The sequence below is a fragment of the Carcharodon carcharias genome, chromosome 10, assembly GCF_017639515.1.
Source record: "Carcharodon carcharias isolate sCarCar2 chromosome 10, sCarCar2.pri, whole genome shotgun sequence".
Taxonomy (NCBI): domain Eukaryota; kingdom Metazoa; phylum Chordata; class Chondrichthyes; order Lamniformes; family Lamnidae; genus Carcharodon; species Carcharodon carcharias.
In genome coordinates, this window is record NC_054476.1 from 164,498,543 (window position 1) to 164,518,490 (window position 19,948).

The following is a 19,948-nucleotide window of genomic DNA, read 5'->3' on the forward strand; positions in this document are numbered from 1 at the left end:
TCTAAGTGCCCTTGAGAAGGTAATGGTGAGCTGCCTTCTTGAACCATTGCAGTCCACTTGTAGGAACACCCACAGTGCTGTTAGGAACGGAGTTCCTTAGGAAGGATTTTGACCCAGCCATGGTTATATTGAATGGTAGAGTAGGCGCAAAGGGCTGTATGGTCTATTCCTCCTATTTTTTATTTTCTGGTGTTCTTAATGGTTCACATAGGCACCAAATATTTTATACTTTCAGTATCAGGCACTAAATTGTCATCAGTTGACTTGCCAGTGAATTATAGGTAATCAGGATTGGACTATAGCTGTGTCTGTAATCTATACAAGGGATGGACATGGCTTCTAAAGTAATGATAGTTGATTTTATTGTAATGTAATATAAATGGATAAAGAGGCCATGCACACATTGTGAAACAGACAATGAACCTTAAATTCCCACAAGCTGAGTTGTTCTTCATTGATGCATCACTGATGGTGACCATGTCCTTCCCCGTGGATGGATATTTGCCCTCGGAGGCTATTCTTGCATGCCAATTATTGGCTGCTCAAGATTTATGGAGATCATGGAGCAAATTCTTTAGCTGCATCACATAGGGAAAGCAAAATAGAAAAACAAATTTGCCCTCAAATTAGGAAGGCCACAGAGCCAGACAAGGACTCTCAACCACGGTTTTTTAAGAAAAATAAGTAGAACCATAGAAAAGTTACAGCACAGAAGGAGGCCATTTGGCCCATCTTGTCCATGCCAGCCCGAGGACACTCAGGTGACCTTTCTAATCCCACCCTCCTGCATCCGGCCCATAGCCTTGCAGCTTTCAGCTCTTTAGGTGCAGATCCAGGTACTTTTTAAAAGAGTGTAAAGTTTCTGCCTCAACCACCAACTTGGGCAGCAAATTCCAGACACCAACCACCCTCTGCGTAAAAAAGTTCTTCCTCATGTCCCCCTACACCTTCTGCCAGTTATCTTGAATCTATGTCCCCTGGTTCTAGAATTCTCCATCGAGGGAAACAATTTTATCCTGTCTATTCTATCTATTCCCCTCATAATTTTGTACACCTCAGTCAAGTCACCTCTCAGCCTTCTTTGCTCCAAGGAAAATAGCCCCAACCTATCCAATCTCTGGTGCAATTTTTCAACCTGTTTCACACCTTAAAACAAACTAGTGGGCAGCGGTTAAAAATTGAGGGACACCTTGGCCATGTCAGTTTTTTGCACATGAGTCCAGCCTCTTCCACATCCTGAAATTAATTGAACTTAATTTTCAGTTTACACGTTCAAGTGGGCACGATGTATGCTTTAGGTTCCACAAAAAGACTGCAGCCAGCTTCCAACATCCCCTAGCTGATGCCCCCCCCCCCCCCCCCACCCCCCCGCCCCTTTTACTAAGTATTTCCAGTTCAGGACATTCATGGGGCTTCAGGATTTCAGATGAGCTGCTCACTCCTGCTCAATGAACACTCAACAGTTGACTGGAACTCTGATGTTGAGTCCTGAACTTAGAAACAGTTCAGCTTCCCTTGCACTGGTTTCTGACGGATTGTGGTCACTCTGATGACTTCAGGGCTGTCCTGAAGAGCTGCCCTCCCCTATAATTCTCCATTCTGTGCACGTCAGTGGGATAATTGGCATTCTTAGCGTCTGATATAGAAATACGGGGGGTGGCAAGTCTGTTTGTGTTAAAGTCCTGATGTTCCAATATTGCCCAAACTTTGAAACCTCTGAGAAGTGGAAGGTGAAGGAGCTTACTGCAAGGAAATGGGGCAGTGTGCAAAGTGGGATTTTTGCAAGTCTCCTGCTTTACATGGAAATAGCGCTGGTAGAAATATCCCATTTTCGCAAGTACTACTATTAATTTCAACTTGCAACAACAGATTTATTCCCAGCAACGCTATTAAGATAAATGAGTGAGAATGATGCTGCTTATAGTTTACCACAATATAAAATAAAATCAGCTATAGTGGTGTGGATAGTCATTCTGAAATGTAGCAGAATATCTCGGACTTAGCCTGGTGGTTGATATTTGATATTAGCAGTGCTAATACAACAAGTGGCAGCTTTTCCATTCAGGGAACCTATCGTTTTAATCTGTTGAGTTTAATCTCTCTGTAGTGGTTCTACAAAGCCATTAAAATAGTAAATACAGTAGCTGTGTATTCAAAAGGAAAAGCTGATAAAAGGGACACTACTAAATATCAGAGAGAAATTACGTGTCTGACAGTCCTGAGCATCCGTCTGTGTCACTGCAGAGTCCCCTCAAGGTTAGGCTGTACTTGGTTCATGGTTCCTCTACTCTGACTTGTCATTTACATTAATAGGCTGCACCCTGTACTCGGTGTCTAGCAGAAACAGAGGGAAGCAGACGGGTACCATGTGTGCGGTCATATTTTCACAACTGCTGACCCTGACCACTTAACGCATGAGTGATGAAAATCTGCGATCCATCTGCTTAAACCATGAAAGTGCTGACAAGTGCAAGCACTTCAGTGGCATTAATAGATATTTTCTTTGAAAAATAAACAATTTCTGCACGGGTTCTTTGCTCCATGGAAACACCATGGTCTCGGTCAGTCCGCATCGTCACTGTGGTTTGTGGCCTCTCAGGGCACAGTGTCGTGTTGATGTATGAAATTAGATGTCTAATGAAAATGGGCTCACAACCAATGTAATATCATGTCTTTCAGGATAAAACTCCTCATGCACCACAACAATAGCATCGATCTCACTTCAGTGCTGGCTATATCAGGCACTGTTCCAAATGAAGACCCACAGTGACACTTTGAGGATTAAAAAATATGTACCTATTGGGTTTGTTTACTTGAAAGGAGATCAGTGTCCTGCATTGCCTTGAAACGATGGTGCTCCCTAAGGCTTGTTCGTTCATAAAGTTTAAATATGTCTGTGTCATCTTATTTGCTGTTAGTTTTTTTTCTCTCAATATACTAACTAATACTGAACAAACTTTTAGATGCACAGAAGTGTGCATAACCGATGAGAATGCAATATGATTTTGTACAATGGTAACACATATTCCAGGCTTTGGGCCGTGGTCTCTCTCCATGGCAGGGCTCAGAGTCAGTCAAAACTTATACTGTGTAGAGGCTGCACATCCCTAGTGAAAGAATTTTTTTTAAATGTTAGAAATCATGCTGGAGACTTGAAGTAAGTGGTTTGTGATTGGTTCCTGGAAAATAAATGTTGTTTTCCTTACTCACTTGCAGATATATTACAAAGAGAGACATTATCATGAATAAATCTTTGCATACAATATAAGGGGGAGACTCTTTACTGTTTAGGTGTACCTTTACAGGAAATATTATAAAAGTTAAGTTTGATCTACCTTTTTTTTAAACTAAATATATCTGCAGCAGTGCTGTACTTTCTTGAAAAATACTCCAAATTTAGAATTTTTAGGCAGAAATCCCAAATTGAGCAAAATTATTCTCCTTCCAGAAGTTGCCATGTATTTATATAAGTTTAATCAGATTCCTGTAAATTTTTGTAATCTACTTCCACTTTTTTATATTGCAAATTTATTTTCAATATTTACTGCTAAGCTTAGTTGAGCCCCCAAGATGGTCTACAAGAGGATTTTGAGTGCTTTGGTTGGCTTGCCATCTCCTTTTGAATCAAAGATGGTCAATCAGCAACAGCTAGCGGTAAAACATATTTGAACTCAATGATAGTTTTCCCTCCTGCTTCCTAATTACTGATTGATGCCTTCTCTGCCCATTCAATTGTCATATATTGCTGTTTTATTAATATGAGAATTGAACCAGCCAGATGAAAGGGTGACTGGGATTTATTTCCGTTAAAACACATGATAGTCAAAGCACATCCTAGAATTTCTTTTGTATACCTTATTTTATCTCTGGAATTCTGGAATTGCTTACAGAGCAAATGGTGGATTTACAATTGACAAAATTATAAACATAAATTCAGATGGAAATGTAATTATTAACTTTGAGAAAGTAATTGATTTCTAAAATGTGTTCCACGTGTGGATTTTGAAAAAAAATTAAATATAATCAGTAAATTACTAGTTAAACGCAATTTGTAAATTGATGAAATTTAGCTAAGCTAAATGTAGTGAGTAATTTATTAATCTCATGAATGAATTGGGCAGTTACAAAATGGAGTGAGCAACTTACTGAGTGATGGTGTGAATGTTAAAAGTACTTTTGTGTTCTGTTAAGGAAAGCTAGTTATATCCAGTTTGCAGTATTAAGAGCCAGAATCTTCTACCTTTCTGGGTCTCTTGGATGGAGTAGAAGAGAAGCTCTGTATTTGTGCATTAGGCCCAAAGATTGTTTAGTTACATGGATATGATTGTGTGGAATCTGCTGTCAGTACCATGGGTGCTGTAACGTCGGGTAGGAGGCAAACTTGTGGATGAATGCTGTGAGGTCATTATTGTGGTCAGCATTGGTGATAGTGCACAGGTTGTGGTGGACTGAGGCCATATTAGCCAGTGTATCTGCTATAATTGCCCTTCTGCATCATCTGTCTGGCTTTGTGTCACTATTGCATGCTCTGGGTGCCTATCCTGATATTGCTTTGTAGAGATGAAGTTGGAGTTTTGGTATGATGAGTATTTTATTGTATGTAGCTCTCTGGTGGAAACTCAACTCACATGTAAAATGTTAGGCGTAACTACGACCATTGCTGCTGCGGCCACTTGCCTGCAAAAATCCAAATTCACTTGTTCAGTCCACCCGACACAGTTCATGTTTCAGATTGCTATGGATACAAATATGAAACTAGTTGCAGGTATAGATCTTGGAAAAACTATTTCAAAGTGATTAACAACAGCATGCAGTTAAGTGAATGAGTAAGAACAAGATTGTTGAGTTTCTTTTCATTAGCGAGTTACTGGTAGTTGCCTGGAGTAGCCCTGACATTTGGACGAAATGTTAAACTGAACTCTCAGCTGCCGCTTTGACAGTCAAGTAGCTGTCCAAGGCACAATTGAAAAAGGACTGGGAGGTTCTCCTTCGTTTCTTTGCCAAAATGCCTGAACCAATACCACCAAAAGGCAAGTTAACTGGTCAGGTCACTCCTACCTTTTTGTGCAATAATGTGGCTGCCTACTTTACCTATGTAACAACAGGTGCTGCACCTCAAAGATAATTTACTTTGTGAAGAGGTTTTGATGTGAAAGTATTTATTTTTTACTATTTTATTTTAAGTCTAATAGTTGAATTTTATCACAAAAATATATTTCAGCGAAAATGAATTTGTTCTTTCGGCTCAGAGGAGTGGGCTCCAGCTATTTTTTTTCATGTGAAAAGCCTATTGTGACTTTCGCTTACACATGCAGTGCTGCTGAGTTATGAGTCTTTCATACTGGGTGGAAGAACCCTGGTAACTCACTGTCACAGGTGAGCTATCATCCTGTGGGTTCAGAATTATCATCACATAAATCGTATAATGAGGATCTTGGGCTGAAGGGACTCCACTCTGAAGAAGGGAAGCGGTGAGCTTGTTTACCGCATAAACTGCGCTGCTGGTTTTTATTGTGCGGTATATCTCTCCACTGCAGTCGAAATCTCAGCCTGTGTTTTATTGCAGACAGTGTCAGAATGATGTGTTTGGCTTGCAATGATGTGCTTCTCTCCTCATAAAATAAACTACCCGTGGCACAGAAGTGTTATTACAAATACCTACACGGCCAGGCAGAACGTTGAGTGGCTGAAGACTTGTTACATCCTTTGGTGTCCACCCCAAGGGTAAATGGACAGAGGAAAGGTGTAGCATTGCTGTGCAGTTCAGGAGTGTTGCAGTCAGAGTCTTTGCTGATTAAGTCCACAGTGCTGAGTGCCTTAGAGTCTGGAACTGATTTGCATCTACGGGCAAGGATTATAATGCACAGATGAGACTCAATCTTATGCCAGCTGAATGACATTGAAAATACTGGTGTGATCACTATGCCACACTGCACAATACCCTAAGTTCCAAGAGGCCCATTGATCCAACACTGATTCTGCAAATGGGCAGTATTGATGATTGACACGTGACATGTGAGACCTGCTCCTTTCTGTTTTCCTTGTGGCATGCTGCTAGGCCATGTCATACCCTAGGAAGGCCTGATGTCTGCGCTGACTTTTTGTCAGTTCACAGGGCTCTAACAATAATTTCAGCTTAAGATGCTGTTCAAAGCAAATGGTTGTTTATGGGGCATAAGTTTTTGCCAATCTATATTGGCTCATAATGCGATGACATCTTGAATTTAAAACTTGCCCTTGTCTTTAAGTCATTCTGCATCTCCAATCTGCAACTCTTCCAGCCTTATAATCCCTTATGAAGTCTCTGTTCCTCTAACTCTAGCTCCTATGGCAGCTGTGCCTTAAGTCACCTAGGTCTTACATACATACGAATTAGGAGCAAGAATGGGCCACTTGGCCCCTCAAACCTGCTCCACCATTCAATGGGATCATGACTGATCTGATTGTAACCTCCCATCTACTTCCGATAACCTTTCACCCCCTTGTTTATCATGATTCTATCTACCTCTGCCTTAGAAATATTCAAAGACTCTGATTCCACAGCCTTTTGAGGAAGGGAGTTCCAATGACTTCCTATCCTTAGAGAAAAAAATTCACTTCATTTCTGTCTCAAATCGGTGACCCCTTATTTTTAAACAGTGACCCCTAGTTCTAGCTTCTAGCCCAGATGAAAGTTCTTCAGAACTTTCGAGTCATCTGGACTTGGAACGTTAACTCTGTCTTTCTCTCCATAGATGCTGTCAGACCTGTTGAGTTTTTCCAGCAATTTCTGTTTTTGTTTCAGATTTCCAGCATCCACAGTATTTTGCTTTTATTTCCCTTATTTCTAGGTTCTCCCACGAGAGGAAACATCCTCTCCACATCCACCCTGTCAAGTCCCATCAGGATCCTAAAGGTTTCAATCAAGTCACCTCTTACTCTTCTAAACTCTAGCGGTACAAGCTAGACAGGACCTCCAGGGTTACGATCTCAGGAGTGCTACCCGTGCCATGTGCTACTGAGGCTAGAAATAGGAGGATAATACAACTAAATATGTGGCTAAGAAGATGGTGCAGGAGGGAGAGCTTCATGTTTCTTGACAATTGGGCTCTGTTCCAGGGAAGGTGAGACCTGTTCCGACAGGACGGAGGGGGACTAACATCCTTGCGGGTAGGTTTGCTAGTGCTGCTCTGGGGCGTTTAAACTAGATTTGCAGGGGGAAGGGAACCAGAGTGTTAGAGCAGATAGTGAGGTGGAGGAGGATAAAGGTCAAGCGAGGAATGCACGTATAGACAGAAATCAAGGATCCGTACATGATAGAAATGTTCTCAGATGCATCTATTTCAAGGCAAGGAGTATTGTCGGAAAGGCAGATGAGCTTAGGGCGTGGATTGACACGGGGGATTATGATATTATTGCAATTAGTGAGACTTGGTTGCAGCTGGGGCAGGACTGGCAGCTCAATGTTCCAGGGTTCCATTGTTTCAGACGTGATAGAGGGGGAGGGATGAAAGGGGGAGGAGTGGCATTGCTAGTCAGGGAAAATATCACAGCTGTGTGTAAGCAGGACAGCCCGAAGGGCTCATCTACAGAGGCCATATGGGTGGAGCTGAGGAATGGGAAAGGTGTGACCACACTAATAGGGTTGTATTATAGACTGCCCAATAGTCAGAGAGAATTGGAGGAGCAAATCTGTAGAGAGATAGCAGACCGATGTAAGAAACAGAAAGTTGTGATAGTAGGAGATTTTAATTTCCCACATATTGATTGGGATTCCCATACTGTAAAAGGGCTGAATGGCTTGGAGTTTGTCAAATGTGTTCAGGAAAGTTTTCTAAATTAATATATAGAGGTACCAACGAGAGAGGATGCAATACTTGATCTCCTATTAGGGAACCAGACAGGTCAGGCGACAGAAGTATGTGTAGGCGAACATTTTGGGTCCAGTGACCACAATGTCATTAGTTTTAAGCTAATTATGGATAAGGATAGGTTTGGTCCTCAAGTTGAGATTCTAAATTGGAGAAAGGCCAATTTTGTGGAAGTGAGAAAGGATCTAGGAAGAGTGGATTGGCATAAGTTGTTTTCTGGCAAGGATGTGTTCAGTAAGTGGAAGGCAGTCAAAGACGAAATTTTGAGAGTGCAGAATTTGCATGTTCCTGTCAGGATTAAAGGCAAAGTTAACAGGCATAGGGAACCTTGGTTTTCAAGGGATATTGGCGATCTGGTTAAGAAGAAGAGAGAGGTGTATAGCAGGTATAGGCAACAAGAAGCAAATGAGGTGCTTGTAGAGTGTAGAAAATGTAAGAAAATACTAAAAAAGGAAATCAGGAAAGCAAAAAGAAGACATGAGGTTGCTTTGGCAGATAATGTGAAGGTAAACCCGAAGGGTTTCGACAAGTATATTAAGAGTAAAAGGATAGTAAGGGACACAATTGGTCCCCTTGAAGATCAGAGTGGTCGTCCATGTGTGGAGCCTCACGAGATGGGGGAGATCTTAAACAGTTTTTTTGCATCAATATTTACTCAGGAAACTGGTATTGTGTATAGGAAGGCAGGGAAACAAGCAGTAGTTTCATGGAACATATAGAGATTAAAGAGGAGGAGGTGCTTGCTGCCTTACAGCGAATTAAGGTAGATAAATCCCCCAGGCCTGACATGATATTCCTTCGGACCTTGAGGGAGACTAGTGTAGAAATTGCAGGGGCCCTGGCAGAAATATTTAAAATGTCCTTAGCCACGGGTGAGGTGCCGGAGGATTGGAGGGTAGCTCATGTTGTTCCGTTGTTTAAAAAAGGCTCCAAAAATAAACCAGGTAATTACAGGCCAGTGAGCCTGACATCAGTAGTAGGTAAATTATTGGAAGGTGTTCTGAGAGAACGGATAATAATTATTTGGACAGCCTAGGGCTGATTAAGGATAATCAGCATGGCTTTGTGCATGGTAGGTCGTGTTTAACGAACTTTGTAGAGTTTTTCGTGGAGATTACCTAGAAAGTAGATGAAGGAAAGGCTGTGGATGATGTCCACATGGACTTTAGTAAGGCCTTTGACAAGGTGCCACATGAGAGGTTAGTTCAGAAGGTTCAGACACTTGGTATCCATGGAGAGGTTATAAACTGGATTTGAAATTGGCTGTGTGGGAGAAGACAGAGAGTGGTAGTGGATGATTGCTTCTCAGACTGGAGGTCTGTGACTAGTGGTGTGCCTCAGGGATCTGTGCTGGGATCATTGTTGTTTGTTGTCTATATCAATGATTTGGATGATAATGTGGTGAATTGGATCAGCAAGTTTGCTGATGACACTAAGATTGGAGGCGTTGTGGACAGCGAGGAAGGCTTTCAAAGCTTGCAGAGAGATCTGGACCAACTGGAAAAATGGGCCAGAAAATGGCAGATGGAATTTAATGCGGAAAAGTGTGAGGTGTTACATTTTGGAAGGTCAAACCAAGGTAGGACATACACAGTAAATGGTAGAGCCCTGAGGAGTGCGGAGGAACAAAGGGATCTGGGAGTTCAGATACATAGTTCCCTAAAAGTGGCGTCACAGGTAGACAAGGTTGTAAAGAAAGCTTTTGGCATACTGCCTTCATAAATCAAAGTATTGAGTATAGGTGTTGGGATGTTATGGTGAGGTTGTATAAGTCATTGGTGAGGCCGACTTTGGAGTATTGTGTGCAATTCTGGTCGCCTAACTACAGGAAGGATATCAGTAAGATTGAGAGAGTGCAGGGAAGATTTACTAGGATGTTGCCGGGTCTTAAGGAGTTGAGTTACAGGGAAAGATTAAACAGGTTAGGACTTTATTCCTTGGAGCGTAGAAGAATGAGGGGAGATATGATAGAAGTTTATAAAATTGAAGAGTATAGACAGAGTAAATGCGAGTAGGCTCTTTCCACTTAGATTAGGAGAAATAAACACGAGAGGACATAGCTTTAGGGTGAAAGGAGAAAGGTTTAGGGGGAACTTCTTCCCTCAGAGAGTGGTGAGAGTATGGAACGAGCTACCGTTTGACATGGTAAATGCAGGCTTACTCTTAAGTTTTAAGAGTAAATTAGATACATGGATGGGAGAGGTCTGGGAGGTTATGGACTAGGTGCAGGTCAATGGGACTAGCGGAATAATGTTTTGGCACAGACTAGAAGGGCCGAATGGCCTGTTTTTCTGTGCTGTAGTGTTCTACGGTTCTAAGCCTAGTCTGTCCCACCTTTCCTTGTATTAGTCTAGTAAACCTTCTCTGAACTGCTTCTAAAGCATTTACATCCTTCCTTAAACATGGAGACCAATACTGTACACAGTGCTGCAGGTGCGGTCTCACAATGCCCTGTACAACTGAAGCATAACCTGCCTAATTTTATATTCAATTCCCCTTGCCATAAACGATACCATTCTATTAGCTTTCCTTACTCTCAGAAGTTGCCTTGCTCCTTCCTTGAATGCATCTTTTGCTACCATCAATAGTACATTATCATTAACCTGTGTGTATATTTTAAGCTTTGTGGGTATCTTGTCATTCAGTGCTCCACTTTATTTCCTCCTGTGCTACATGTGCCAAGGCAGTTTGGGAAAACTTCAAGGTGATCACCAAATCAACACTTAACTACTACGAAATGTGCTACAGTGGAATGCAGGCAGGACTAAGTGGGTAAATGTTTGTGTTTGGGCACAGATGCACTGGGGCACCTGGACTCTTGCACCATTTAATTTTATAAAATAGTGAGTTCAGCCACACAGCATTTGGTCTAACATCACTGTCCCTGGGCTGATGTGCTACCTACCCTTGCGAAAGTAAGTCAGTACTATCTGCCGCAAGGTACATTCATACCTAACTTGTTTAAAAGAAAATCTGGATAGAGGATATATTTAAGTTTTATCGAATAGCATTTGCAGTGAGGCATACGTTTTCTAAAAGAAAATTCATCATTCTTTTTGCACATAAGCCTGCTCCCATCTCACACTATCTGCATATTCTTCTATTCTTTTCTCCTTCATGTGTTTATCCAGCTTCTCCTTAAATACATCTATAACATTGACTGCAGCAAGTTTCATTCCTGTCTGTTCAACAGGATTCTGAAACTTTGTTTTGCCCTTTGCATCTCAATTGGTGACAGCCACTTAACCTTCTCAGGGTTATTTTCTCCTGGGTCAGAATTTGACACCATGATCAGTTTCCTGTTGCATGCAGAGGGTATTCAAGGTCCTGGAAAATGCTGTTTGACTTGTTTGCACTTGTAACTTGCTTGCCAGTAGTTTGATTGTAGTAGAAGGCTTTCATTTATTTAGTGCTTTTCACGAGCACTAGACGTCTCAAAGCGCTTGACAGCCAATGAAGTACTTTTTTGAAGTGTAATCTCTGTTGTAATGTAGAAATTGTTGCAGTGAAGATATGCTCAGCAAACTCCCAAGAACAGCAATGTGATAATGACCAGATAATCTGTTTCTTGTGACCTTGACGGAACAATATCAGCCAGGACACTGGGGTTAACTCCCCTGCCCTTCTTCAAAATAACGTTGTGGGATCTTTTATGCCCATCTGAGCAGGCAAGGGGTCCTCAGCTTAGCATCTCATCCATGGGATGACACTTCTGACAGTGCTCTGCACTCTCAGCACTACATTGGAGTACTGTGCCCTGAAATGAGACTTGCATTGCACACTGGATCTAAATTTCCACTGACGCCATCTCTGTAAGGATCAGCAGGAGGCCAGCTACCATTGTCTCAGGACAACTAGAGATGGGCGGTAATGCCAGCCTTATTGGACCCACTCGCATCTCGAGAACAGAAAAAATGCTGTTGCCTTCTCTTGTGGGAGAATCCAGATCTAAGGGTCGCCCATTAAAAATAAGGGGTTGCCTATTTAAGACAGGAGGAAAGACGTTTTCCCTGGAGGGCTGAGAGCCTTTGGAACACTCTTCCTCAAAAGGTGGTAGAGGCAAAGTCTTCTAATATTTTTAAGGCAGAGGTAGATAGACTTTTGATAAGCAAGGAGTGAAAGGTTATTGGGGGTAGGCAGGAATGTGAAGTTGAGGTTAAATTCAGATCAGCCATGATCCTATTGAATGGCAGAACAGGGTCAAAGGGCAGAGTGGCCTACTCCTGTTCCTAATTTGTATGTACATTTAAGCATACTTTGTCACTGCGCAAAGTGGCCTAATAAATGTTCCTTGTGTACAGGGATGTGTTTAGAATACTATTTGTGACACGCCCATATCAGTAGCTATTAGTAAAGCTGTGTGCAGCTGCCTTTTTGGTACCTGTTTCTTCCCTCTTTCTCCTCTGAAGGTATTAATATCTAACTGTAGTTTCAGGTGGATTCTAATATTTCAGTACTCCACTCTGTGAACATTGACAGACAGTCATTGAGCTATTCAACAGCCTTGTTCCGCCTTAAGTCCACATTTATCTTTCCAGCATAGTTTGCTGGGCCAGCAGAAGCAACAGCAATTCCAGGCAGTTTCTTTTAATCCTGGGACACGAATGCACATTTGAATGTTCTCCCAGTCACAGTTAACTGCATATTGACTAGGATCAGATTAGGAACTTGCAGCTCTTGGAGATTTTACCTCTGCAAGGAGTTCTGTTTTTACAAAATTTTCCCAAAAGCCTCCCTCACCTTCCAACGGAATGGATCATGTTTGATATCCTCCTGTTTATGCTGAACAACATGGTGACAAAAAAATTGTTCAGGCCCAGACAGAAATAAAAACTGAAGACACAAGAATCGCTAGCAATTCTGACGGCACTGTTTTAAAAAGAAAAGACAGATTTTTAATTCTGATGTAGGCTCTTCTTTATTCCACAGAAGGATGTGCATCTGAAAAGTCAACAGCTGTATCTGTCTAGAATTTTCTGTAGTTATTTCAGATTTCCAGTTGCTTCTTTTTATTTGTAAGATTCGCCTGATGCAATGAAAAGCCCTTATTAACTCTGTGTTGATACATTTTCTTTGTATTTTCCTTTTTTTATTTGCTCAGGGTGAAAACTGATATGAATCAACAGATCTTTGCACACTGCCACTTGAACAACCTGTGATTAATATCTAGCTGGGATTGCCAATAGAACTCCATAGTTTCTTTTTCATTTCCAATTTAAAAATTCAGTAAAAAATTGAAACTTGTCGTATGAAAATTGGCATCCCCACAACAGGGGCAGATGCCGAGATTATTCCTCCAGTGGTTAATTTTCAAACTAGTTACTTTCAATTTGTTTCACCTCCCCACCCCTCCTTTCTTTAAAATGTTGAATCCTTATGGAGGTGGGGACCCTTCTGTATATTGCCTTATAGTCCGTTGTCCATGAGCCTCCCCAGTGACGGTCAGCAGAGGATGCCATGACCAACCCTAACCAGGGAGCTTTCTGGTTGGAATGACTGGAAAGACAAAGATTTTACTTCTGAGCTATCGGAACAACAGTGGAACTGATTTAATATTTATTTCAACATTCTGACTTTTTTAATTCCCCAGGTACTTGGCCGAGAGGTATATACATCCAACAACCAGTTGGGAGGGGTCCAGATCATGCACAATAATGGTGTGACGCACACAACTGTCTATGATGACTTTGAGGGAGTTGTTATCATCCTTCAGTGGCTGTCCTACATGCCAAAGGTTTGTATTCTCATTTGGATTTTGACATATTAACAAAAATTCTTTAACCTTTTGATGTGTTCGTCGTTATTTATGACAGCCTTTAAGGGAAAATGATGGTCAGTAACCCAATTTTTATAGGCATAACTGGTATTATAAACTTAGCAGACAATAACCCACATTAGTGTTTATTTAACAAATAGTAGTTAGTAAATACCATATTAATAGTTTTTTGGTAGTACAGAGCTTGAGTATTGCTGAAAAAAGGGATGTTGAAGCTTTTTGTCTTGCTCTCATTTGGACACTTCGCAAGAATACCAATAAAAGAGAAAACAACAATTTATACTGTATGAGAAGAAAGTGTTGATTGGTTGGCAAATGGACCCTGATTGGTAGAGTGCATCAATTGATGGTGACTGACAGTTAACTGCTAAGCATTGGTTGAAATTTAAACCAGGCAGCTTGACCCTGATTGGTCAAGGCATTGCCCGGAAGAATGAGTCAGCGAATGGCTGTCACTTATTTTGTTTAGCTGAAACAGGCACCATGTGTGTAAATGTTCTTTCTGTCCGCAAAGAACAGGGCCCTGTGTATTAATACATGTAGCTTCCAGTAAATGCAAATGTGCCACACTGAGCCCGACTGACGATCTCAAATTGGTTGTCAGCGTAATTCTTAGCACACTGAGAATTATTTAACAAATGTTGTCCAATCGCGGAATCATATCTAATGTTGGACCTGGTTTTGAGTTTTGCAAGCACAGGCTGGTTGGGTACAGTCTGTACTTTGCCGGTTGGAAACAGTGGCTGGGACATGCTGTATGATACGACCCACCAGTCTTTGGGATGCACGGCCTACATACCTAGCATCACACTGGCACAGAAATTCATATACTCAGTTACTCATTTGTGTGATAGGCAAAACATCTTTTTGGCTTGATGGCAGCATTCTCTTAGTGGCGAATACCACTCGCGTCGCACTGCATAATAGCAGCGTGAAACAGCTAGCATCGCCTGTTGCTCAAAGTTTCGAAATACCTTGCCCTTCCAAAGTAATTTGGGATAGACTGGGTACTTTTCGGGGCCGAAAGTGACGGCCTTAGGCCTGTTCATGAGTTTGCGCGATATACAGCACGAAATGATCTGATCAGGGTAGCCATTTTCCTGCAGGATTCCTTTGCGCCCCATTTCGGCATCAAGCTTGCATGGTGAGCAATAGGGCTTGGGCCCTATTTACAAGGTTGCTGATAAGAACAATATTATAGTACGTGGAACTGTAAGAATCCCACTGTTTACATTGACCAGTGAAGGTAGGCTTGCAGTAGACCGTGGTCGAGAGCCCCCTGGCAGATTTCTCAACTAGTCAAGGAAGGGGAGTTAATTTGACTGGCGGATTGTATCACAATGGCAAGGTATGGACTGTACCCAACCAGCCCGTGCTCGCAAAACACAGTGTCCAACATTAGATGTGATTCTGCAATTGAAAACATTTGCTAAATAATCCTCAGTGTGCTGAGAATGATGCTAACAACCACAACTGTGGTGTATATACGCGTACTGGAAACTACATATATTAATACACAGGGTCCTGTTCTTTGCGGACAGAAAGAACATGTACCCACATTGCGCTTGTTTCAGCTAAACAAAATAAGTGACAGCCATTCGCTGACTCATTGGTTAAGGCATTGCCCTGAGCAATCGAGGTCAAGCTGCCTGTTTTAAATGTCAACATTGCTTGGCAGTTAATTGCCAGTCACACTCACTGGTGCATTCTCCATGGCAACACTTCTTCCAATTTGAGCCGACTTGGCAACCAATCAGCACACTCTTCTCATTCAGTATAAATTGTTGTTTTCCCCTTAAGTTTGTATTCTTGCGAAGTGCCCTAATGAGTGCAAGACGAAAAGGTTCGACACGTACTTTTTTTTCAGCAGTACTTGAGTACCATATTTTTAAAATTTTTAGCATGCAATTACTTTTGACAGACCAACAACAATAATCCAACTCTCTTCTAACAGACTATCACATGCTTTTATTTAACAGACAATAAATCATACTTTTACATGTCTGACAGATAAAGACATGCACTTTTTATTTAAAGTGCAACAGCCGGATTGTTACTTGCTTAACAAACAATGACCCAGATTGCCATAAGACTTAAATTAACATGCAGGGTTTTGTCTTGTAACGGACAACACTGTTATACTCAACAGAATATAAACTTGCATTGTTACATATATAATAGATAATAACACTATGCTTAATAGACAATAAGCTGCAATGTCACACAGTTAACAGAAGATAAGGGCTGAGGTGTATTCAGGGCAGTATAGTGTCAGTAACAAAACTTGCAAGGAGAATGTAGATGGTGGAATTTTTTTTCAAAACTTCTTTTAATGGAAAATAATATTTTTAAAGTGTATGACTTTGGGAAGGGGATTTGTTGGGGACAAATGGGACAAATATTTTGTACCCTTGTTTGAGGTGATGCCCAGGAAATTTTCAATTTTTTTCTGATGATTTAGTCTCATAGTTTCCAGTGAGGGATCCATTGTGGATGTTCTGCTTACCTTGGATGGCTGTGTTATAATTTATTTAGTCATTGAACGTACATTAATATTTACATCTCTTTATCATGATGTAACATTGATATTTTTGACTAGTTTGAAAATTCAGAATTGAAGTTGTTTCATGCAAATTTGTGCTGATTTTGTTTTTCAAATTGTGCTTTAATTGTAGAATGTGTCAAGCTTAGTGCCCATTCTCAAGCCCAAGGATCCCATTGATAGAACCACTGAGTTTGTCCCTACAAAAACTCCTTATGACCCTCGGTGGATGCTTGCTGGACGACCCCACCCAAGTAAGAAAAATAAATACCTGTGCTCTTGTTACAATATATTACATTGCTGGGCAAATTTATTTCTCTCAAGCAGAGAGAAAATCTTAATTGAGTAGATATTAACCTGTACCTTTTGACTTATTTGGCTGTCAAGCATCCAAGTGCGTGAGCTACCAATTTTGACTTTAATTAAAACTGTAGAGTCTGAGTTTCCCCCATTTTGGTGTTTTCCAATTTTCTGCCCTCCCCTCCTGCAGATATTGGTATGGCCCTAATTTTATGATGGTGTCATTCCTCTGTACCACAACTAAATGGTCATTTATTTATGTCCAGATGGATTTGATAATGAGCATTGGCAGACTCTTGACTCTGGAGGATCTGTGCTCACTAGATATTGACAGATTTAGAGTTCCAACAAAGCTGCTTTGGAATGTGAACATAAGCGGAAGCTGTAGGCAATTTTTCCCATTCCTAACCAAGGGGTACTGAGGCTAGTTGTATCATTCCTACCACTAGTCTGCCTGAGATCAACTCAGACAGAGCTAAAATCTGGGACCTCCTTGCACTGGGACAGCTGATATACGGGAAGTTTTACATCCCATTCCATAGTTATCCAAAAAAGAAAGATGTATAGTGGAATTCTGGTAGACTGAGCTTTATTTAGACCCTAGAACAATGATTTTGTTTTTCAAATCCAAAACCCATCTAATTCTGTGTTATTGGAATTGTCTATAGTGATGGCTGCACTTCAACTGTTGTCATCATTTGTATGGTCGTTCCCCATTGAAAGTTGCTTTAGTTGTGAAATGTAGCTTGTGATTGGTCTGTACCTTGACATCACTAATTGCTGCTAATTATCCTCAGCTGGTCAACTGCAAACGATTCAATGGATGAGTTGGTAACTATGCTACTGAGCAGTTCTGGCATCGCCATAGCTTGACATGCACTGTTCAAATGTCAGTTTTGGGTCGGGACTAATAACTGAAAAGACAGAAATGCACTAACATCAGAGCACACTGGGGAAGAGAGGCTGAAAAGTTATTTAATCAGTTTTTCCAAGTGCCAACGAGTGTTGAGCAGCACTTCTCAATAATGTACTACACATTATGGATCATGGAATCAGGAAAGGGAGTTGCAATTTTCGGCTTTACGGACGAGTCAGTTATAATGATCATTTGGTTATAGTGCACGTTTGAGTTAATGGACAAATCAATCTTGGTAATTTGATTCTACTGTAGGTCTCGTGTGAAAATCAAAAATCTTCAATCCCTCCTGCTCTAATTTCTCTCAGGACCACAAAGTTATGGAACTCCTTACTTCATTGTCTTTTGTTCTTCCTATAATACGAACATATATACAAATTTACAGATTAAAGCCCAAGTTCGGACTCACCAAATCATTTATTCACAATTTGCCTTGCATTCACCCCATCACTGTGACTTGCTGTGTATGCCTTTGCCCTTCATCCAGATTTCTCAATTTTAGAATAACCTAGTGGTGCTGCTGTACCTCAGCAGTTCTTGATGTATATAATGGGCCTTACATCATGGAACAACCAGCTGTGCCATCCTTCAGAGGAATACATTGGTTACACTTGTATTTGCAAACTTATACCATCACTGCCTTCGCAGTAGAAACACCACAAGTTACATATTTAGATGGATTGAAATATACATTTTTCCAGAGGCCCTCCATTAAAGGCTCAGTTGATAAGACTCTTGATGAAGAAAATTTAATCACCAGGACTTGAGCACATAATCTATGTTGATGCTTCGGTGTGGTACTGGGGAAGTGCTGCTGTTGTTAGATTAGGTTTTCACCTAAGACCTGCTTCAGTGGCTCAGGTGGACATGATAATGTTCAAAGACATCCATGGTATCTTCTGGTGCACTGGCCAATATTCTTCCTTTAATAAACACCACAATAAATAGATTAACTGGCCGTTTACCTTGTTGCTGTGTGTGGGATCTGGGTGACAGTTGCAACACAGCAACTGCATTCATCTATATTCTAGTAATAGTGTTTCAAATTAATTTTATATAAAGTGCTTGGGATGTGTCAGAAAAGCTTGATGAGGTGCCTTAAGGGTACCTGTTCCCACTTCTTTCTCTACTGGGTTAAAGAGTTAAGTACTGAGAGAAGGGAATGGTCCAGCTTCACAGTATAGACACTCGTTTGAGTATTCATTATGTTGTAGTGAGGTAATTGTTCCTGTCTCCAGAATGCTGCACCAGCAGTGTTTCTAGTGACTCCAGCTCCTAATTTAGTGAGAGGTTTAAAGAGCAGATGATTCCTGGTGATAAGTTACTTCAGATCTCCCATAGGTTAAAAGTTAAAGTAATTTATTACAGAAGATGGCACTGCGATATTCTTCATATTGACAACAAACACAGGTTTGGAATGTAAAAGGCAGTCAGCGACACCTGACTTCAAGATAATTCCAGGATTGATGGTCATATTATACTATAGGGTCGAAGTCACATGGATTGAGAAGTAGACTAACAATATGGTAATTACAGTTTTGCTTTTGATTAAAACACTTGCTGAAGTGATTAAGTTAGCACGATTGCTTATCTAAAGCTCTGGGGTTTAAATTGCTTTTTGTGCTTTACGTTATTTTTCCATGTAACTCTGTTAATTTACTGAACTGTTTCACCATGCCTCCTTTCAAATTATCTTTCAAACTACTTTCTCCAAACTTCAGTTAGCCAGGCAAAGCAGGTGTGTGAGCTGACACTTACTCTCTGGTTTCTCATGTCAGTGAAATGGCTATGAAGAAATTATATTTATGGGCAAAGGTGGAAGGGTGCACAATTTTAAATTCAGTTCAAACCTCACTGGTAGAAAAGTGAATTCAACCTGGAGAACTGTGAGGTAATGCATTTGGGGGAGATAGAAAAGCCAAGAAAATACACAATAAATGACAGGATTCTGAGAGGTTTTGAGGTCGAGGGACCTTGGGGTACACGCCTACAGATCCCTGAAGGAAGCAGGATGGGTAAATAAGGTGATCAAGAAGCAACTCACCAACATCTTCTCAAGGGCAATTAGAGATGGGCAACAAATGCTGGCCTAGCCAATGAAGCCCATTTCCCGTGAAAGAATAAGTTTTTTAAAAAACGAAGGCGTCTTTGGATATTTTCTTTTACTGGATGAGGGCTAGAGTATAAGAACAGGGAGGTTATGCTAGAACTGTATAAAACACTAGGTAGACAGCAGCTAGCACATTGTGTTCTGGTCACTGCATTACAGAAAAGAAGTGACCACACGAGAGAGGATACAAAAGAAATTTACAAGGTTGCCAGGAATGGAACATTTTACCTGTGAGGAAAGATTGGAGAGGCTGAGGGAATATTTAAATGAGGAGTATAAAATTGTGAGGGGCCATGATAGAGTATATAAAAAGGAACTATTTCCATTAGTGAAAGGTCAATAACCAGGGGGCGTTGATTTAAAGTTAGAAGGATTAGAGGGAAGTTGAGTAATATTTTCACCAAAGGGTGATGGCAGTCTGGAGCTCACTGCCTGAAAGGATACTAGAAGCAGA

At 41.0% G+C, this 19,948-nt stretch overlaps 1 protein-coding gene across 2 annotated transcripts in view; it reads left to right on the forward strand.

The window, feature by feature from the left end:
* acaca (acetyl-CoA carboxylase alpha) overlaps window positions 1-19,948 on the forward strand; it is a 303,263-nt gene that overhangs the window by 209,808 nt on the left and 73,507 nt on the right. For both annotated transcript variants that reach the window (XM_041197029.1, XM_041197030.1), the window contains 2 exons: window positions 13,441-13,584; window positions 16,302-16,422. In XM_041197029.1, coding sequence (XP_041052963.1) covers window positions 13,441-13,584; window positions 16,302-16,422 — 265 coding nt within the window. The remainder of the gene's footprint in view (window positions 1-13,440; window positions 13,585-16,301; window positions 16,423-19,948) is intronic.